General features: G+C 38.3%; 1 protein-coding gene across 1 annotated transcript in view; it reads left to right on the top strand.

The window, feature by feature from the left end:
* Positions 1–16,570, top strand: part of RAB2A (RAB2A, member RAS oncogene family) — an 88,128-nt gene extending 71,558 nt beyond the window's left edge. The window contains 2 exon segments of the mRNA NM_001003318.2: positions 14,382–14,450; positions 16,465–16,570. Coding sequence (NP_001003318.1) covers positions 14,382–14,450; positions 16,465–16,560 — 165 coding nt within the window. The 3' untranslated portion in view covers positions 16,561–16,570.
* The last annotated feature ends 4,105 nt before the right edge of the window (positions 16,571–20,675 follow it).

The following is a 20,675-nucleotide window of genomic DNA, read 5'->3' on the forward strand; positions in this document are numbered from 1 at the left end:
TCAATGACAATCTAGGGGAGAGGGGGAAGACTGGAAAATGCTATTAGGAAATGACACCACTTCTACTTGATGGGCTCTTTCTAAGCTGTGAATTCTTCAGTGAGTATCCTCAGCTGTTTTCAACATCTTTCTGGTGATTTTGACACCTAGATCCAATTCATCCATCCCTAAACCCTAATGACCTTCTCCTTCCATGTCACCATCATTCAGCACTGCTCTACTTACAGTATCTTGAACTTTGTATTTTCCTTAACTCTAGCCTCTCCTGTACCCTCTATTTTGCTCTTACCTGAATTTATTCTACTGATCTTCAGCTGGGATCTTAAATTTAAAACAAAACCAAGACTATACTTTCAAATATTATTTTTGGGGGGCACCTGGGTGGCTCAGTTAAGCATCTGACTCTTGATTTTGACTCCAGTCATGATCTCAGGGTCATGAGATTGAGTCCCACATCGGGCTCCATATTGAGCATGGAGCCTGCTTGGAATTCTTTCTCTCCTTCTCCTTCTGCCCTTCCCCTCCCTTCCCCCCCCAAAAAAATTTCAAATTATTTTCTAGAGAGCATAAAGATAAAATTATGTTAGTCTGCCTCAACTGGATATTACTCCACAAAGATGAGAATTCCTCAGACAAGATCTATTTATAAAATCATATATAACAGTACCACACACATATAAACATTTGTTATTTACACACAAACATAGAAAGCTTTCTCCATGTAAAACATTTCTGTATTAGCAAACTACCATAGTATTACATTTAAGTATGTCGGTTTCCAAACTGCAAGTTATAATTTCTGAGTTACAAGTTATAATAAAGGACTTCATCCTTCCTATGAAATGGATTTTAATCACTTTTATACAACTTGGGATGGCTCTAAACGTGCTATTATCATTTATCCTTTTTGTTATTCACTGAGGAAATACACCCATAAATGTGATAGTAGAAATACACCCCATAATTCATCTCCTTAAATGTCAATGAAATCAAATAGACAATTTCAACTGAAATAGTTTTGTCTGGATGGTATTCCCACAGTAATAGGAGACCAGAACTTAATTCTTTACATTTACAGTTTCTAGTAGTGATCTCTTAAACATGATATTTGGATGCTATACCCATCTATTTGAGTGCATAGCATATAGAGGGGAAAACCCATTTAGTTGCCTATCATTTATTCAAGTAATATTTCTGCTGAGTATGCAGAGCATTTATAGTGTCATTACATTTTAGGAAAATGAGATTTAGGCTCTTTTATACCTCTGACTGACAAAAAAGAAGAAAATACTTTGACTTCCATTTTACTAAAGATTTTACTGATAGGAAAATAAGAATCAACTATGTGACCAGCAGTAAATATTTTTGAATATTAGTTTTAACTTCTGTTTTCAACAAGTGACCTGAAGGCCACTGAGGACACCAAGATATCATGTGACCTGGTAACTGTGCTGGCTCCTCACAGAAACACCTCTCCAGCTGCCGCCCTCTGGCAGTTCATTCTAGAACCACAGATTTGTTTAGTGTCCTACTCTGCAGTGTCCCAGGAAAATCTGGCCTCTGACAAACTGAGGAGTTGATAATGAAGATTATAAGAACCTCCTTCTGTCACTGGAATCCAGTGATGTTGATTGCACACATGTGATGTCAGCATTTAGAAGAGAGTCCCATAAGTAGAAAATGTGTTTCATAAGAATTTGCAAGCAATTAAAACATGCCAAGTACCTGAAATAATGCTGCTGTATATTTGTATGGCATGTTGTCAAAGTTCTTTCTCATATGTTATCCCCTTTCTACTGTGCCACACAGTAGAGAATAGCAGTATTGAAGATTATTCTGTCTTTTGAGGAGCATTAATTAAAATGATCACCTCTGCATAGGATTCCATGGTCAAACATGTTTAGGAGGATCTGCATGTATCCCCCTTGTAGATAACCAGAATTCACAATAGTTTATTAGTTTCTGAGAACCCCTCCCTTTAAAAAAAAAAAAAAAAGATTTTATTTATATATTCTTGAGAGACAGAGAGGCAGAGATATAGGCAGAGGGAGAAGCAGGCTCCTCGCAGGGAGCCCGATATGGGACTCAATCCCCAGACCATGATCTTGCTCAGCCACTCAGGTGTCCCTGAGAACCCCCTTTTAAGAAACTTGGGCACTTTTAACCCCGAGGTGTCCCAGTATGATTTAATCATTCTCCCCAAAAATGGAATTGGGGTAGGGAAAATGTGGTATCTGAAGGATTAAGGTCTTTTTTATTTTGCTTATTCTCTTCATGGTAACATATAGGTTGCAGTTGAGGGTGTGGAGACTGCTTTTTCCTTAGCTCAGAATATCTTGGTTGGTTTTTGTTTGTTTGTTTAAGATTTTATTCATGAAGGATACAGAGAGAGGCAGAGACACAGGCAGAGGGAGAAGCAGGCTTCCTGTGGGGACCCCAATGTGGGACTTGATGCCAGGGCCCCAGGATCACGACCTGAGCCAAAAGCAGACACTCAACCACTGAGCCAACCAGGTGCCCCAGCTCACAATATCTTGTAGAAACATTTTTTTCCAGAGGAACCTGGCTGGATGATTCAGTGGAGAATATGACTCTTGATCTTAGGGTCATGAGTTCAAGCCCCACGTTGGATGTAGAGCTTACTTTAAAAAAAAAAAAAAAGTTTTTTTTTTTTCTTTTTTTTAGAACTGTGCTTCTCAAACATTAATGTGCACTCAGATCACCTAGGAATCCTGTTAAAATGCAGATTCTGATTCTTTAGGTCCACGGTGTGCCTGAAAACCTGCCTTTGGAACTGTCTGTCTAGTGTTGTTGATGCTGCTGCTCCTGGGCAGGCTCTGAGGAGTATAGAGACCGTGAAGTTCCTTCAGCTCTGTTACCTAACAGAACAACCTGGGAGACTGCTATCTTTTTCTGTTCCTCAGAAACAATCCTTTAAACGATCTCATCCTCTCCTCTAGTGATTCTTAGCTCTCAGCATATAATTACATAATCGAGTTTCAACCTTTTTTTTTTTTTTTAAGATTTTATTTATTCATGACAGACAGAGAGAGAGAAAGAGAGAGGCAGAGATACAGGCAGAGGGAGAAGCAGGCTCCATGCAGGGAGCCCAACGGGGGACTCGATCCCGGGTCTCCAGGATCATACCCCGGTCTGAAGGCGGCGACAAACTGCTGGGCCACCGGGCTGTCCAGTTTCAACCATTTTAAAAACAAAAACCTGTCATTCCCAGTTCTGAATTTGTTCTCTTCTATCGTCTAGTAAGATCCATCTCCATTTCCTCTTTTTTTTTTTTCCACACCTCAGTTTACAGGTTGACTTCTTCTACCATGGCCAAGGTTACCCTGGACCTCCTAATTGCTATGCTGATAAATGCTTTTCTGTTCTTACCTAACAGGCCATAGGGATATTTGACTCTTCAGTGGCCTATGTCCTAGAGTGATTCTTTTTCCCTACCCTTCACATTCAGTAAATACATATTGCTCTCACTTGTGTCTTGTTATTTTTACCTCCCCAAGTTGTTCTCTTTTGTCATTGCTATTGGATTCTCTGCCTTCATTTTTCTATCCTCTGTGTTGCTGCCTCTCAGATCTTCTTAAAAATGAAAATTGAGGGGATCCCTGGGTGGCTCAGCGGTTTAGCGCCTGCCTTTGGCCCAGGGCGCGATCCTGGAGTCCCAGGATCAAGTCCCATGTCGGGCTCTCGACATGGAGCCTGCTTCTCCCTGCTCCTGTGTCTCTGCCTCTCTCCTTCTCTCTATGTCTATCATAAATAAGTAAGTAAGTAAATAAGTAAATAAACAAATAAATAATAAATAATAAATTTTTTAAAAAATGAAAATTGAATGTCACTCCCCAATTTTATTAAAACCCTGTGTAGTGGGTTCCCCACAGCTTCAGAATCAAACTCATCAGCTTGGAAGACAAGTTCCCTTATTAGCCAACTCCATACAACGTGCTCTCTATATTAAAATAAGAGCTCATCATCTGGGTAGTACTGTTTAAACTGGCTTCCACAGAAAGTGTTCTCTGCTCTTAAGATGCCCTTTCTTCCTACCTATAACGAAGTCTCATACCTCCTCTTGGAATGCCGTGACACACAACACACCCTCTGTGTCCCCATCTACCACTCACCACACGTCATATGCACACATAGAAGTTATATGCTCTCTTCTCTGTGTTCATTCCTGTATCTTCCTGAGCAGGAAATTTATCTTAGCACTCTTATGCATGACACTTGTTTTTCATGTTGGTTCAACATAAGGGCAGCATTCCTTGAAAACACAGACTATCTTTTCATCTCTGCATCCCCAGCACCTAGCACAGTTTCTCCCCTGCATAGTAAATAACAAAATATTTGGATGGTTACATATTTATTTAATTACTTCAATCTTATACTTTTTCCCTCAGTCTTTAATCAAATTATGCTTTGGTCCCACTTGTTAAATGTAGGTGAAATTCTGTCTTAAACCGTCTTTGCCCTAAGCGTTCTAAAACCCATGAGTTTTTTGAAAACCCAAAAGAACAGATTGGCTCGTCCTTTGATCAGGAGTTTCCTTCAGTAGCGACCTAGTGTCTTAGTAGTTTGAAAAGATTTTTTTTAGACTCAGGAATGAATGTCACAAAGATTACAGCAGGCTAAGAAAAAGACCTCTTCCCAAAAGCTTCATGCTAACTTTATGAAGATTTCAAAATGCCACAGAAGTGATACATGATTGTATTTATAATTATACATGTAACTGTGTGTGTATGTAGTTATAACTATATAAATTATATATATCCTTCCGTCTTTTCTCTGTATTTTTTTCTATAAAATAAAATTCCATTTTCTCAGAGTTGTACATTATCAAAACTGATAGTATTATATTCCCTCTAGGAACTAAAGATGATTGTGCTGTGAATTGTGGTTAAACTTGCCATTTGCTTAACAGTTGTCTCTTTATCAAATATTCTCACTCTCTTAGCCATTTGACAGGTTATTTTTCCCTGTGTTCATAAATTTTACTTAAAATTAAAAATTTATGGAAAACCAGAAAAATACATAAACATCAAAAAATTTTGAGGTGGGCAGCCCAGGTGGCTCAGCAGTTTAGTGCTGCCTTCAGCCCAGGGCACAATCCTAGAGACCCAGGATCGAGTCCCACATCGGGCTCCCTGCATGGAGCCTGCTTCTCCCTCTGCCTGTGTGTGTGTGTCTCTCTCTGTGTCTCATGAATAAATAAAATCTTTAAAAAAATTTTTTTTTAAGGCAAAAGTCTTAGTAATTTAAAATATCTTTTTTTAAAATCTTAAACTGGGTGCCTGGGTGGCTCAGAGGTTGAGCATCTATCTGCCTTCGGCTCAGGTCGTGACCCCGGGGTCCTGGGGTCGGGTCCTGCATCAGGTTTCCCACGGGAGCCTGCTTCTCCCTCTGCCTGTCTCTGCCCCCTATGTGTGTCTGTAATGAATTTTTTTTTTAAATCTTAAACTTTTGGGGTGCCTGGCTGGCTCATTCAGTGGAACACACTACTCTTGATCTCTGGGTTTTAAATTTTAGCCCCACAGTGGGTATAGAGATTATTTAAAATCTTTAGGGGCACGTGGCTAGCTCAATTGGAAGAGCATGTGACTTCATCTTGGAGTCATGTGTTCAAGCCCCATGTTGAGGTGTAGAGATGACTTAAATAAACAAAATATTTAAACATCTTTAACTATTGAAAAATCAAGGCTGATAATTCCTGGTTTAGCTGCTAAAGTACTAAAAGATATACTGAATATAATAGCTGAAAACAGTCAACTAGCCCTAAGACAGATTGCAATAGCTTGCCAAGCCATCTAACCTGACAGGATAGGTGGATGTCTGTTTCTTAGGGAAAACATGTGACTTGTGTAACTAAGAAGACCAATTTCACGGCCCCTTGCTAATGTTTGTGTCCTGTCCCAGTACTTGAAAACCTCCAGATTTAATTTGTGTTGAGAGGACATCTTAACTTGCGTTGGGCTATATTCTACATGGTGGAACAGGTATTCCTGTAGAGCTGGAATGTGATACAAACTGAAGACTTTCTTGTCCGCTTAACCTTGTTCTCAGTGTTAAGGATACCACCAACTTTTCATTGGAAATTTGACCTGACCTTAATCAGGTTTCCAGCATCCTTGAAGGGGTGTTTAATAAATACTTATTACTCCCTTTCTCTAATTGGAAGATTTTGCTGACTAGGATCAATTTTTCCACCCTTTATTTGGCCATCACCCAGTGGAACTTGGGTCATCCAAGCCTAACTAACTTTGAAAGTTACATCCACTTTCTCTACTAAACCAAAGTAGTTAAATGTTACTGGAGAAAGTCATGCTGATATGTGCACATCACATACTTACTCTATAGTTCATACTCGTATAGAGGCACACAGTTATCTAGATCAACTACCAAGGCTTTTCCACTTGTATTTGACATAAACATTAGAATTCATGTGTTTAAAATATCTTTATTCTCTCTTTGAAGGGAGAGAATAATTCTGTTTTTTTTTTGTTTTTTTTTTTTTTAAGTTTATTCATTTTTGAGAGAGAGGCAGACTCCCTACTGAGTGCAGAGCCTGACTCGGGCTTGATCTCAACCCTGAGATCATGACCTGAGCCGAAATCAAAGAATTGGGTGCTTAACTGACTGAGCCACCCAGGTGTCCCCCTTTTTTATTTATATCAATTCACAGTATACCTTTCCATATCAATCACTTCAGCCAAAATGGAGTCACCCTTAAACACCTTACCATTCTTTCCCTATTATTTACCACGTCCTTTTAATTTTTCCAAAGTAGATATTAAATTTGATCTTTGTTTTCCATTCTTGTTGCCACTGTTAATTTCTCAGGTCTTCATTTCTTACCTGGATTATTGTTTTAGCCTCTCTACAGGTATCCCTGTTGCCAACCTTGCCTCCTTATAAAATTCATCATAAAATAAATTGAAAACAAAATAAATGAAAATTCCTGAGTTGTGTTAGAAGTAAGTGATCCTGATAAAGGAAAGATAAATGTGGTAGGCAGAGTGTTAATCCTGCTCATTGCTTCTGCTGCAGTTTGCGTGGTCTTGGACAAGTCATTTCTCCTTTTGCAGTTCAGCCCAATCTATAAAATGAGTAGATTTAGCAGCGGCTCTCTTTCTTCTAACGAAACACAGGAAACTAAAAGAAAGAAAAGTAGAATGGGATGCCATGGAAAGTGAGGGGGAAAGAAGAGATTCATTCTCCTTTTCACTGGGCTCTTCCTATTACCTACCACATCCCAAGAGGTGGTCCTGACAATTTGTCCGTGAAATACAATTTGAAAGCCATTGTATTGGATGATACATGTAGGAATTCTCTTACTGAAACTAAACCAAATAGGCGAAGAACATTTTAAAGCCATAGAATTTGAAGGAGTTTGTGTTTAAATGGCCTAATCTTGAATTCTAGTCTGATGTTCTTTTCACAAGACTTTTCTTTCTTTGCATCATATTAAGCCTATCTCAATGTATTTTATTCTTCAGGGCTTACTGTAACACGCTTTATGTTGTTAATTTACTTTTTTTAATAGTTAGTTTTTACTTAATCAAGGTATTTTAATTCACTTACCAGTCAGTGTTGATCACCATTTTTCTCCTTTACTCTGTCTGCAGTGTTCCAGGGCACATTCGCATTTCACATGTGTACCCTCTTCTGTTCCCCACACGTCATTGCACTTCCACATTCATGATGAGGAAGGCTAACAAGTGTGAGCGCTTACTACTTGCCAAGCGCTGCTCTCAGTGCTCCACATTCATCCTACCAGCGATTTAGTGTAGTAGGCACCATTGTTATCCTTGTGCTACAGAGAGATTAAGTAGGAGTCCAAAGCACCACATCTAGTAAGAGGTAGAACTAGTTTGAACCTAGACAGTCTGTTTCTAGAACTCTACCCTTGGCCATTCTGCTAATCTTACAGGCATAACTTCATCCCACAGATTTTCTTGGAAGCAAATGAAAAAATTAATTTCCTTATTATACATATTTTGAATTTCTTTCAGAAATAATGAATACCTCTGCAAATTAACTAAGCATATAGACTGGCCCATTAGTGAGTACTTAGTAAATATTGGTTATTAATAGCTTTGTCATCTGGACACATGTGATGTTCATAGCGTTGACTAGGAAATTAGAAGACAGTTAAACAGCATTTAAGTTACCTCATGTTTCTTAGTTCTAAGAGCAAAACTGAAGAGTCACTGATTGTGAAATCAGGGTACTTTACTGTGTAGCATCTCTCTGTTCAAGATGTTTGTTTATTTTAAGATTTATTTTTATGCAATCTCTACACCCAACATGATGCTTGAACTCCCATCCCTCTGAGCAGAAGTTGCCTGCTCCACCAACTGAGCCAGCCAGGTGCCCGTCTGTTCAAGATGTTTAGATAAAACTAAGGTACTTGGATGTATTTTGAATTCTTACCTATTAGATGTTACACTTTTTCTCTTGCCACCAGGTGGCAGCATGTGACATAAAGAAATAATTTAAATCTTTATTGTAGACCATTTTCAGTATTTTGTTTTAAAAACTGATAAACTATAATAAAAATGAAACACTGTTCTGAGGGCGCCTGCGTGGCTCAGTCAGTTAAGCATCTGCCTTTGGCCCAGGTCATGATCCCAGGGTCCTGGGATAGAGTCTCACATCAGGGCTCCCTGCTAAGCATAGAGCCTGCTTCTCCCTCTCTCTCTTTCTCTCCATCAAATAAATAAATAAAATCTTTTTTTAAAAAAAGAAAGAGAAACATTGTTCTGGGTTTCCCCTTGCCTCTCTTCTCCCTCATGGGCTGCAAAGGCAGGCCCCTCTTAGCACATTGTCCTTGGCCTCCATCCAGACCTGCTTCAGTCCTGCCCTGCATGCCGTCTCCCTCTGCCAGTGCAGAAAGTTTCTTTTTCCTGCTTCTTCAACAGAGATTTAAGTCCTGTGCTTAGATTCTCCCACCAAGTTGTTTTAGTTCAGCAGCAGTAAGAACTATATCTGCCTCTTCCCTGTGTCTTCCATTGAACCTAGGGGAATGCTGAGTCTAAGGTAACAATTTAAGAGGTGCCCTTGGGTGAATGACAAATGACAGGTTATGCATCAGCTTGTGTGTAATGAGTATATAGTTCTTAGCCAGTTATATTTATTTTCATTTTTGCTAGGGAAGTTGTTGAAGACTGACTTAAATTCAGGTATTAGGACCATTCAGATAACTACTGCCAAGGGCTAAAAGATTAGTGTCTGAGGTGGAAGGCAGTTAATGGCTAATGAAGGTAAAGAACCGATCATGGCAATTAATCAAAGGAGGGCAAAGGGGGAGAGCTAATGGTAAAATGAAGAGGGAGTCAGGAAGTCCAGCCTCTGATACTGGAGTGGATTCCCGCATGGGAAAGTAAGCAGCTCACCAAATTAAGTTGGCTACATGGAAATCTGTTTATACTTCATAATTGTGGATCTGCCTAGATGTTGTAAGTTTCACAGTGCTAATAATGAAATCTTTTGATACTGGTTTTCCGGCAAATGTTTTTTCCTATTCTATAACCTATTTATTAATGTTCAGATTTGACCGTATTTGTAGAATACAGAAGTATATAACGTACTTGCTTATAGCTCTAACTTATGTGTCACAAACAATAATCTTTAGGTTGTCATGCTTTGACAGTATTGCACGAATGCTAACAATTTCCTGTAGGTGTGCCATCAACTTGCTTCATTTTTCTGATAATAAATAAGTATTCTAGATAGATTAATTTCCCAGGTTACAGCCTCTCTCCTGAATGATACGGACCATTGTCACTAGTGCTTGTACTCCATGTCAGGAGCTGTGAGATGCCCCCTAGTTGGCTATCCCCACAGCTGCCACCATATGCAGGCTCCCCCATTGCCACTGCCCTAACACTACACTTGCTCATCCCCACCTACCACTCAAAACAGATTTGCCCTCACATGTGCTCCTTTTTCTTTCCTTTCCTTTTTTTTTTTTTTTTTTTTTTTTTAAAGATTTTTACTTATTCATGAGAGACACAGAGAGAGGCAGAGACATAGACAGAGGGAGAAGTAGGCTCCTCAAAGGAAGCCCAACGTGGAACTTGATCCCAGGACCCCGGGATCATGTCCTGAGCCGAAGGCAGATGCTTAACCAGTGAGCCACCCAGTGAGCATCCCTCTTTTCTTTTTTTAAGATTTTATTTATTTTATTAGAGAAGGAGAGCATGGGGATTGGAGTGCAGAGGGAAAGGAATAGGGAAAGGGAGGAGGAGACTCCCTGCTGGGCAGGGAGCCTGGTACGGGGCTCAATCCCAGGACTCTGAGATCATGACCTGAGCCAAAGGCAGACGCTTAACTGGCTGAGCCACCCAAGCGCTCCTCCCCTTTACTTTCTCCTGCCCCCTTCTCAGAATTTGTTTCTGTAGCCTGGGAAATAGAAAAAATGAAACTGGTTTCATTTTATGTTTAGAATTGGAAGGAGGGCAGCCCTGGTGGCACAGTGGTTTAGCACTGCTTGCAGTCCGGGGTGTGATCCTGGAGACCCGGGATCAAGTCCCACATCGGGCTCCCTGCATGGAGCCTGCTTCTCCCTCTGCCTGTGTCTCTGCCTCTCTCTCTCTCTCTCTCTCTCTCTATGAATAAATAAATAAAATCTTTAAAAAAATAGAATTGGAAGGAATTTCAAGCTGTCCTATGAAAACGTGATAGCTTTAATGTAAAGGCCTTGTATCGAGCTAAATTGTTGCTCATCATTGTTGTCTGTGTTCTAGAGGTATTTCACATTGTTAGGTCTCTACATTAAAAATATTTTTGAGGAGTTTAGTGACTAGAGTGAAATGAGCAATTAAGATTCTAGCCAGTTATTGTGAGATATCTCTAGTCTTTCCAAGTTCTTGAAATGCTTGCAGCTTTAGGGAAAAGATATTGTCTGTAACACCCAAGGTTCTTATCTTAGAAGTTTCATTTTATCTCTAATAAGCCTTAACAGTATTTGGTTAATGTTCATTATTTTTGGGAATTCAGTAGTTTCAGTTGATAGCCATGGGCTTTTAAAACATGTGAACTAATGTCTGCATTTGTCACATTGGGTTTTAAACTGAGGAGTCATTAAAATTGATCGTTAGTTATTTGATAATATTAAATATAATTAATTTTGCCATCAGATACATAAAATAACCCACTTATATAATATTCTCTTTATAATATGCCCAGAGAATGGAAGATATTTTTATTTCAGTGTTTTCAACATATAATCCTCAGTTGGATGGCAAGTAAATATAGCATTGTCCAAAGACTATTTCATGGAGATGATAAGAATTATGAAAGAAAATCATTTTATCAAAAAAAGAAAAAGAAAATCATTTTATGTACTTCAGTTGTAATGGAATTAATTACATGTTTTTTCAGACACAAAATACATCTTTTTTTTTTTAATTTTTTTATTTATTTATGATAGTCACAGAGAGAGAGGCAGAGACATAGGCAGAGGGAGAAGCAGGCTCCATGCACCGGGAGCCCAACGTGGGACTCAATCCTGGGTCTCCAGGATCGCGCCCTGGGCCAAAGGCAGGCGCTAAACTGCTGCGCCACCCAGGGATCCCCACAAAATACATCTTAAGTCCATTGGATACAACTGTTCTTAAAGGCGCTTAATAAAGTATTAAGTACTATCAAGTCATAAAATTAGTAGTGACTTAAAAAATTTCATGCAGCATAGCTTTCTTTCTTTTTTTCTTTTTAAGATTTTATTTATTTATTCGTGAGAAACAGAGAGGCAGAGACACAGGCGGAGGGAGAAGCAGGCTCCCTGCCGAGAGCCCAGTGCTGCTGGACTTGATCATAGGGCCCCAGGATCACAACCTGAGCCAAAGGCAGATGCTCAACCACTGAGCTACCCAGGTGCCCCCAGCATAGCTTTCTTGAGCCACTTTTTAAAATGATGCATCAACAAATTAACAAAAAAAGTCTGTTTACATAAATCGGCACGTTTAATGGCTTTTATAATATAAGTGCTTGTATATATGAAGTTTATAACTTGTTTATGGGATCTTGTAGTTCCGTCTGATGTTCTAGGGAGATGTACACATACAGGTGCCCCTTTAAGGATTTCAAGCCCTGTGAATTTATGAATCTGTTGACTTCAATATTTAGTTAGCCTGGTTTCTAAGGCCATCACTGTAATTGACATGTTATTGGAAATAAAGTTAAGTTTTTCCTTATTTATAAGGGTAATAACTTCAATTTTGAGGAACGTGAATCAATTCAGAGCTGGCTGGAAGCCAATTTCTCCTTCACTGTAACTCCTGCGCACACGAAAAGCGCACTCACCTCCTAAGTGTCTTGTGAATCTGCAGTGATTAATTCTTCTCATTATTTTGCTGCAAATTCTCATGACCCTCTCTGATGATTCGATCAGCCACTTAGAGTTTATGCATATTCATATCTCTGCGCTCCTGCCGCAGTCGCGCGTCTCCTTCGCTGACCGGTATGTTCCTGGTGCAGTAATTGAGCTGCAGTAGATTGATTACTCTGGGGAGCTGTAAGGCCCTTAAAGGTGGAAACATATCAGTCCTGTTAATTAGGAAACAAAAGCTCTGGTGGCAAGTTCAGCAGTCAAATGTTTCCAGTGTGGAAAAGACGCAAGGTATGATTGGTTCCTCTCCATGAACCTGTTTACTTTTTAAATTTGGAATTACAACTATCAGTGCTAGTGGAGAATAGCCTTATTTTGTGAATTTTCAGTGCTCACTGAAGAGGACCTGATTTGTAATATTAATGCTATTACCTGTGATCTCTCAGATGGGATCATCAGAACATGAGTTTATAAACACCTTCTATAACATTGGCAATATTTGTATAAAACATCTTAATATTTATTCTTATTTATTTGTGTTTTTGGTAATCTCTACCCTCATCATGGGGCTAGAACTCATGAACCCAAGATCAAGAGTCACATGCTGTACTGACTAGGCCAGGCACCCCCTAATAGCTTATATTTTACATAGAGAATGCTTGTGGATTCATTTGATATTTAGAAGCTTAATTTGGTTAGGTTTTTTTTTTTTTAATTTTTTTTTAAAATTTATTTATGATAGTCACACAGAGAGAAAGAAAGAGAGAGAGAGAAAGAGAGAGGCAGAGACATAGGGAGAGGGAGAAGCAGGCTCCATGCACCGGGAGCCTGACGTGGGATTCGATCCCGGATCTCCAGGATCGCGCCCTGGGCCAAAGGCAGGCGCTAAACCGCTGCGCCACCCAGGGATCCCTGATTAGGTTTTAATACTGATTTTGTTTTGTTTTGTTTTGCCAATCTAGTAGTATGCTATATGGAAAAAGGATAAGCCTTTATTCAACATGGCAAGAAGTTTGGCTGCTTTTTATTTCTTTATCATAAGCATCCTTTGAGTCTTTCCCCCTTAAACTGTGTATTAAGTAATACATTGTCCTGGCAAAAAGGATCCTGTGTGGAACAGTAGCCTCTAAAAGTAAGCTAGTTTCAACACAGAAGTTTATTGACCTGACATCTTTTTCTCATGTGTGCTGTTCTCACATTATGGTATCCCTGCCCCGTTCCCTCTCCCCCCCACCCCCTCCAGTGATGAATTTTTCTTCTGGGATATGGTTCACATACCATAAAATTTACGCTTTAGAGAGTACTGTTTGGTGGGTTTTAGTGTATTCACAGCATTATGCAATTATCACCACTATCTGATTCCAGAACATTTTTATCACCCCAAAAGAAACCCCATAACATTAGTCGTCACTCTTCATTCCCTAACCCTTGGCAACAAATAATCTACTTTTTCTCTCTATGAATTGACCTCTTCAGGATATTTCAATAAATAGAATCATACTATGTGTGGTCTTTTACATCTAGCTTCTTTGACTTAGCATAATATTTTCAAGGTTCATCCACATTTTAATATGAATTAATACTTCATTTTTTTATGACTAACATTGCATTATAAAGTTAAACCACATTTTGGTTTTCATTCATCAGTAGATAAACATCTGTGTTGTTTCCACTTTTTGGCTATTGATGCTAATAATGAACATTTGTATACGTCCTTGCCTTGTTCTTGATCTTTAGGAAAGCTTTCAGTCTTCACCACTTGGTATGATGTTCGCTGTGAGTTATTCATAAATGCTGTTGAGGAAGTCCCCTTCTAGTCCTATTTTGTGGGGTGTTTTTATCATAAGGTTGTTGGATTTTGTTAAATGCTGCTTCTGCCTCTATTGAAGTGATCATACAGTTTTGTCCTTATTAATTAATATTCTGTATTATATTTGTTGAGTTCTTATACAGAACCTTATGATATTCTACAGTTTTTATATAATGTTCTTTTACTGTTGCAGTTTTAAATAATTCTAATCAATTTCTCTACTTTATATTTCAGGCATTTATTAATACAGCAAAAGAAATTTATGAGAAAATCCAAGAAGGAGTCTTTGACATTAATAATGAGGTATATATATATATATAGATAGATAGATAAGCAAATGTTGGCTAATATTAGAGTTGAATTTTAATTACTACATGGATTCGTCATTCTACATTTTTTTAATTCATAAAATGAGTCTATGAGGTCAGTAAATGTATGATTAATTGATAATCCTCTAACTGAAAATTTGTTGTATGTTCTGTAATAGATAAATGTTTATGTTCTAGTAGAGCAGCACTTTGTGAAAATAAGTGACCATTTATTGCAAGCAATGCAAAAAGAAAAAAAAATAAACCCTCCAAAGAGAGAAGAAAATCCACTTTCAGCCACATGTCCATATGGTGTCATCTGCTTTGGGGAATAATTTTCTAGTGTGTAAATGCACGAACTATGTTACTGATGCAAGATGCTCTCTCTGTTGTCTAGTATGAAAGAGAGAAAATACCCAATTTGGAAATTACTCTCAGTATAGCATGTTTTCAGGAGACTAATATATATAATTAGCAATTGGCATTGTTTTTGTTTCTGTCTTTTTTGTAAAATTATTTGATGAATATGATTAGGATAAAACAGCTTTGAAGCATGTAATTCAGAGTGTTTACCAAAGGTTATTATTTCTGACCTAAATCCCTGCTGTGCATTTACTTATTTCAGAATGTTTATGTGGATGTATGGTATATTATTTACTTTTACATAAATTTTTTTGCCATTCCATATTAAGACTTTGTGCTTCTGAGGGAAAAACCCCTATTCCTCCCACAGTTGCAATTAGGAAAGCGTTGTTAGGAATCCTTTATTGCACATGTACCTCTCGGCCTATCCATAAACGAGGCTCTTCTATATCTCCCTCGATATTCTCTGCTAAGACAACCGTTTGCCTAAGGTTTCCAAAAAGTACTTGATATTCTCATTTCTCTTTCATTTAGAGTAATATATTTTCTAAATCCTGTCCTCTAGCCTTATGGCGGTAGATTTTGAGTTAAAGACAACGCCCTTCAGAGACTAATGCCATATAAATTGAACAGTAATTGGGCCTCTGTTTAAAAGGGCACGTTCATCGTTTCTGTCTGGTTTCATATAGTAGCTGACTGCTTTACTGGGCTGGGTGCAGCTTTGATTGTAATGTGCTGTCAGGAGCCAACAGGCCGTGCGATTTATTTGGCCCGATGCCAAGTCTGACTCCTTGATTCCTCAAGAAGTTGCTACCAGCCCAGAGGGGGCAAAACCAATGAGCCATAGGGCATGCTTTTTATTAAAGAGGAGTCAAAAGAGCGAAAAGAAACCACATCAGCTGCTGTCAATACTGAGCTAGTGCCAGAAACCCCAAGGCTACTACTGTTGCAGAACAACTGCCAAGCACTATAAATCTGAGATTTACTGTGACGTAAAGTTTCCTTAAGAGCTTAATTTCTGAAGCTACTGTATTACTTTTCTCAAAGTGTTGTATTTTTAGGTAAAATCCACTTGAGGGAGTGAGGGTTAAGACAGAAGTGTGAGTTTGATGAATGAAAGAACTACTCTGTGTGTGGGTTCTTGGCAAGCTGCCATGTCTTTGGGGATCATAGAAATTATTGATGACACAGAACACTCATATGCCTTTAGCCTGTACAGCTGATTCAACATGGAACAGAAATGCTGTCTAGAGAAAAGATTTTACGTTGTATTAGAGCAGTACCGGGCTGTGCATGTTTTTATCTTTTAAAGATTACTTGCAGTAATTGTTCTAAACAATTTCTCCATAGTGAGAATGCCCTGGAAAGCAGCATTGCCTGGGTCTCATTGCCTCCTAAGTACCTGGTGTGATAAAGAATTATTTTCAGAAATATTTCCACGGGATTATTTTTTAAAAAGGAAGGAACAGTCCCCTAAGAGACACTGCTTTAATTGTCGTATACATCTGTTTCATGTATGTTTTTCTGAAGTTGTTCGGTAAAATTATGTCATTAAGAATTCAGTGGAATTCTTTAAATTTAGTTAAACCGCACTGGTCGGGTCCCTTTAACATTTTTTTTTATTCCTTTCCCCTTCCTCCTTTCAGGCAAACGGCATTAAAATTGGCCCTCAGCACGCTGCTACTAATGCCACACACGCGGGCAATCAGGGAGGACAGCAGGCCGGGGGAGGCTGCTGTTGAGTCCGTTTTTACCGTCTCGCTGCCCAAATGTGGCTCCTCACTTCCTCTTTCACTCTCCTGCTCAGCTGAGACATGAAACTATTTGAAATGGCTTTATGTCACAGGAGACTCTAATCCTTCGAAATTCTTGTATAACTTTGAATAAATGGTTAATGTTCACTTAAAAAAGACAGATTTTGGAGATTGTATTCATATCTATTTGCATTTGATTTCTAGGTCAATTGATGTGATTATTTTTGTTAAATGTTGTCTTGTGCCCTTACCTACGAACTGAACTGTATTAAACACTACAAAGTCATCTTGAGTATTTTAAATCAGTTTGTGTGGTTAGGTTTCCCGACACCTGTGGACCTAATGTTTAATATTCTAGAACTGTCCTCAAAAAGTTTGTCAATTTTCAAGGCTATAAGGAAAACCAGAAGGACTCTTTTAATTCTGTATTTATCATTTACTTTCTGTATATACAGTTTAACCTGCTTGGGTGTAATTTGCCAAGCTTGAATTCTTTAATGCATTTGCATAAATTCTATACTGTTTAGAGCTTAAAGCTACAGAAGCATTGTTAGGAATTGCTTGGACACTGAATTTTAAACTTTTTGACATTGTTAACAAGCATGTTCATCTTTTCTTGTCACTAGTCCAAGAAAATATGCTTAATGTACATTACTAAAGGCTATGTATGTGTTAACCTGTTTTAATGCCAAAAGTTTGCTATATGTCCACAGTTTCTTTAAGACCTCCTCAGAAAAGGATTTGTTTGCCTTAATGAATACTGTTGGGTAGAAACACAGTATAATGAGTGAAATGGGCAGAAGCAAGAACTCCCTACACCTAAGCGACTCCAAGAAGAATGAATGTCCACATTTAGATGGCACATTATGAGGACTTTAATCTTTCCTTAAACACAATAATGTTTTCTTTTGCTTTTATTCACATGATTTCTAAGTATATTTTTCATGCAGGACAGTTTTTCAACCTTGATGTACAGTGACTGTGTAAAATTTTTCTTTCAGTGGCAACCTATAATCTTTAAAATATGGTAAGCATCTTGTCTGTTTTGAAGGGGATATGACAATAAATCTACCAGATGGAAAATCCTGTCAAAAGTAGAAAAGCTTTAGTAATTTACTCAGTGTGATGGTTTTATCCTTTTTTTTTTCTCTCTCTCTCTCCCTTGGTCTATAATGAAATTGTTACAGCAGTGCAAAATAAAATCCTATGTATAAAAGTGTTTTTTTATTATGACCACATCATTTCTTTAAATGTACCTTTTTAGTCCATCCACAGCTTTCACATATATTTATTTGAGCATATTTTTTTAAAGGTCAGCATGTTTAACACCCTTTTTAAAAATTTTCCTTAAATGTGATCGCGTTCTTCACAATACTGAAATTTTTTTTGTTACTGTTGATGTAAGCAGGTATTTCCTACTTCTCAAAGAGCACAAGAGCACATTGCATTTAGACTATAAGGAAGGTTTATAGGGACGCCTGGGTGGCTCAGCAGTTGAGCATCTGCCTTCAGCTCAGGGCATGGTCCTAGGATCAAGTCCCAGAGTCCCACATCGGGCTCCCTGCATGGAGCCTGCCTCTCCCTCTGCCTGTGTTTCTGCCTCTCTCTCTGTGTGTCTCTCATGAATAAAATATTTAACAAAAAAGAAGAAAAAGGAGAAGAAGCGTTTATAAAGAAGTTCTAAGTGTGAAACTACTTTCAATTTACCCACCAACTTCAACCTTCTGTGGATCTTCCCTAGAGATTCAGCAATACTCTGTCAAAGCTTTGACATTACTCTTGTGGAAAGTCACCTAATGTTATCTTAGGTTTGTTTTAACTAGCTCCTGGAGGCCAGAGGGAAAGGTGAGAGGAAGTCAAGAGTATTGTCATTATAAACCTGTCTTTCCTTAAAGTGGTTATATAAAATTCACTGTCTTACCATCTTACCACTGTCATTAATGATGAGTAGAAAAGGCTTGGACAGCTATGACTTGTTCTGCTCTATACCAGGAAGGGGAGGATTCTTTGGAAATTGTTATTTTTAAGCCACTGTTAACTTTTCCAGAAGTTTAATGTTTCTTTTCCATGCTCTCTCCCCTAATTCTTTTAAAAATCAAGTATAGGGGATCCCTGGGTGGCTCAGCGGTTTGGCGCCTGCCTTTGGCCCAGGGCGCAGTCCTCGAGTCCCGGGATCAAGTCCCGCGTCGGGCTCCCAGCATGAAGCCTGCTTCTCCCTCTGCCTGTGTCTCTGCCTCTCTCTGTGTATGTGTGTGTGTGTGTGTCTATCATTCATAAATAAATAAATAAATAAATAAATAAATCTTTTTAAAAAGTAAAAATCAAGTATAGGAGGAGAAGCTAATGGTAAAAAAAAAAAAAAAAAAAAAAAAGTCTATCGTATGTATTTTAATGCCCTAAGAAAAGATGGAGCCCTCCTACAGCCCCTACCACAGCAACCTTAATCTGCTTCCATCTTGGTTGCAGGGGTCTTGATAATTCATTACCACTTTCTCAACAAATCTCATCTACCATTAAAGAGTACATGTGATGAATCCTTTATGTCAGTTGACAAAGCAGTATTAGTGTCTGGTTTGTACTCTTTGCTTATTTTATCATCCCTATCATAAATACTATAATATTGGCACCTGTATTTAATCTTTAATGCTGTGAGTCCTTAATTCATCTTTGATCAATTTTTGCAGCATCTGTGGGACATTTAAGAGCTAGGAAATCAGTCACTAAAAAGCTAAATACAACTTTTTTTAAAAGATTTTATTTATTTATTCATGTGAGACACACACACAGAGAGAGAGGCAGGCTCCGTGCGGGGAGCCTGACGTGGGACTCAATCCCGGGTCTCCAGGATCACGCCCTGGGCTGAAGGCGGCACTAAACCGCTGAGCCACCCGGGCTGCCCTAAATACAACTTTCAATGTCTTAACATGTAACATTCCAAAGCTCTAATCTTCATAAAGACAGTGTTACTATTTGTCTTCTGAATTTAAGACAACTGAACCAGGAGCACATTTTTGAAAGAGTGACATGTAATTTGATATGTAATTCAAACAACATGGGAGCTGAATTGAATCTTCATACACAGTTTGCCTTTAATTTAAAAATAGCTTGTTAGCAGGAAAATAGCCCCCATTTATTTTCTCATAGTAGAAAGGGTGGGAATGTAAATGATAATGAAATGTGCCTAATAATCACTCAAGCAGTGATTTATGTCTGGCTTTGGAATACATTATTCATTCTCTCATAGGTAGTTGAACCCTATCAAAACTCAGTACTAAGGTTGACAGCATAGGGTTTGTTGACTATGTGAGCTAAAAAATAATACAAAGAAAATCTTGTTTCAAAGTAAACAAGAATTGACTATACAGAGACAAACTGAAATACCAACCTGTGTTTCTTAGAAGAGTTTACATGAGCTTTCGTGGTCAAATGAAAGTGGAACCTAACCCCATGCATTGGTATTTACTAGATAATAGTACTTGGTTGAAGTCATGATGGAAAACTTTAAAGGGCCAGTTTAGTTCACCCAAAATGGATTTTTAAATTTCCCAAAATATAATTTAAAATTTCAAACATACAGAAATTCAGATTAAAGCAGATATCATTTCTCACCTATGAGATTGGAACTTTAATAAAGTATGACAACAGATTCTATTGGTGAAACACTCTTAGATGTTGCTCGTGGAAGTGCAAACTAGTACTACCTTTCTGAAGAGGAACTTGGCCATACCTAATAAAATCAAAATACACTTACTAGTTGACCCAGCAATCTGACTTCTAGAAAAATACCCTTCCAACAGTACAAAAGCACATATGCACAAAGTTGCTCACTGCAATATTGGTTGTAATTGCAAAATAATTGGAGATGACCTAAATGTCTATACGTAAGGGTGATTGAAGAAACTGATATGTTTACTCAAGGGAGCCCTACACAGCTGTACAAAGTATGAGGAAGAGCTCTGTGAATGGATGTCACTATGTCCGGAATATATTAAGTGACAAAAGCAAAGTGCAAGGGAGTCTACAGGTTACTATCCTGTAATAAAGAAGGCAATATAAAAAGATGGCATGTATCTGCTCATTTGTGCAGAAGAAAGAGCAAGAAT

This window comes from Canis lupus, chromosome 29 (assembly GCF_011100685.1).
Source record: "Canis lupus familiaris isolate Mischka breed German Shepherd chromosome 29, alternate assembly UU_Cfam_GSD_1.0, whole genome shotgun sequence".
NCBI lineage: Eukaryota > Metazoa > Chordata > Mammalia > Carnivora > Canidae > Canis > Canis lupus.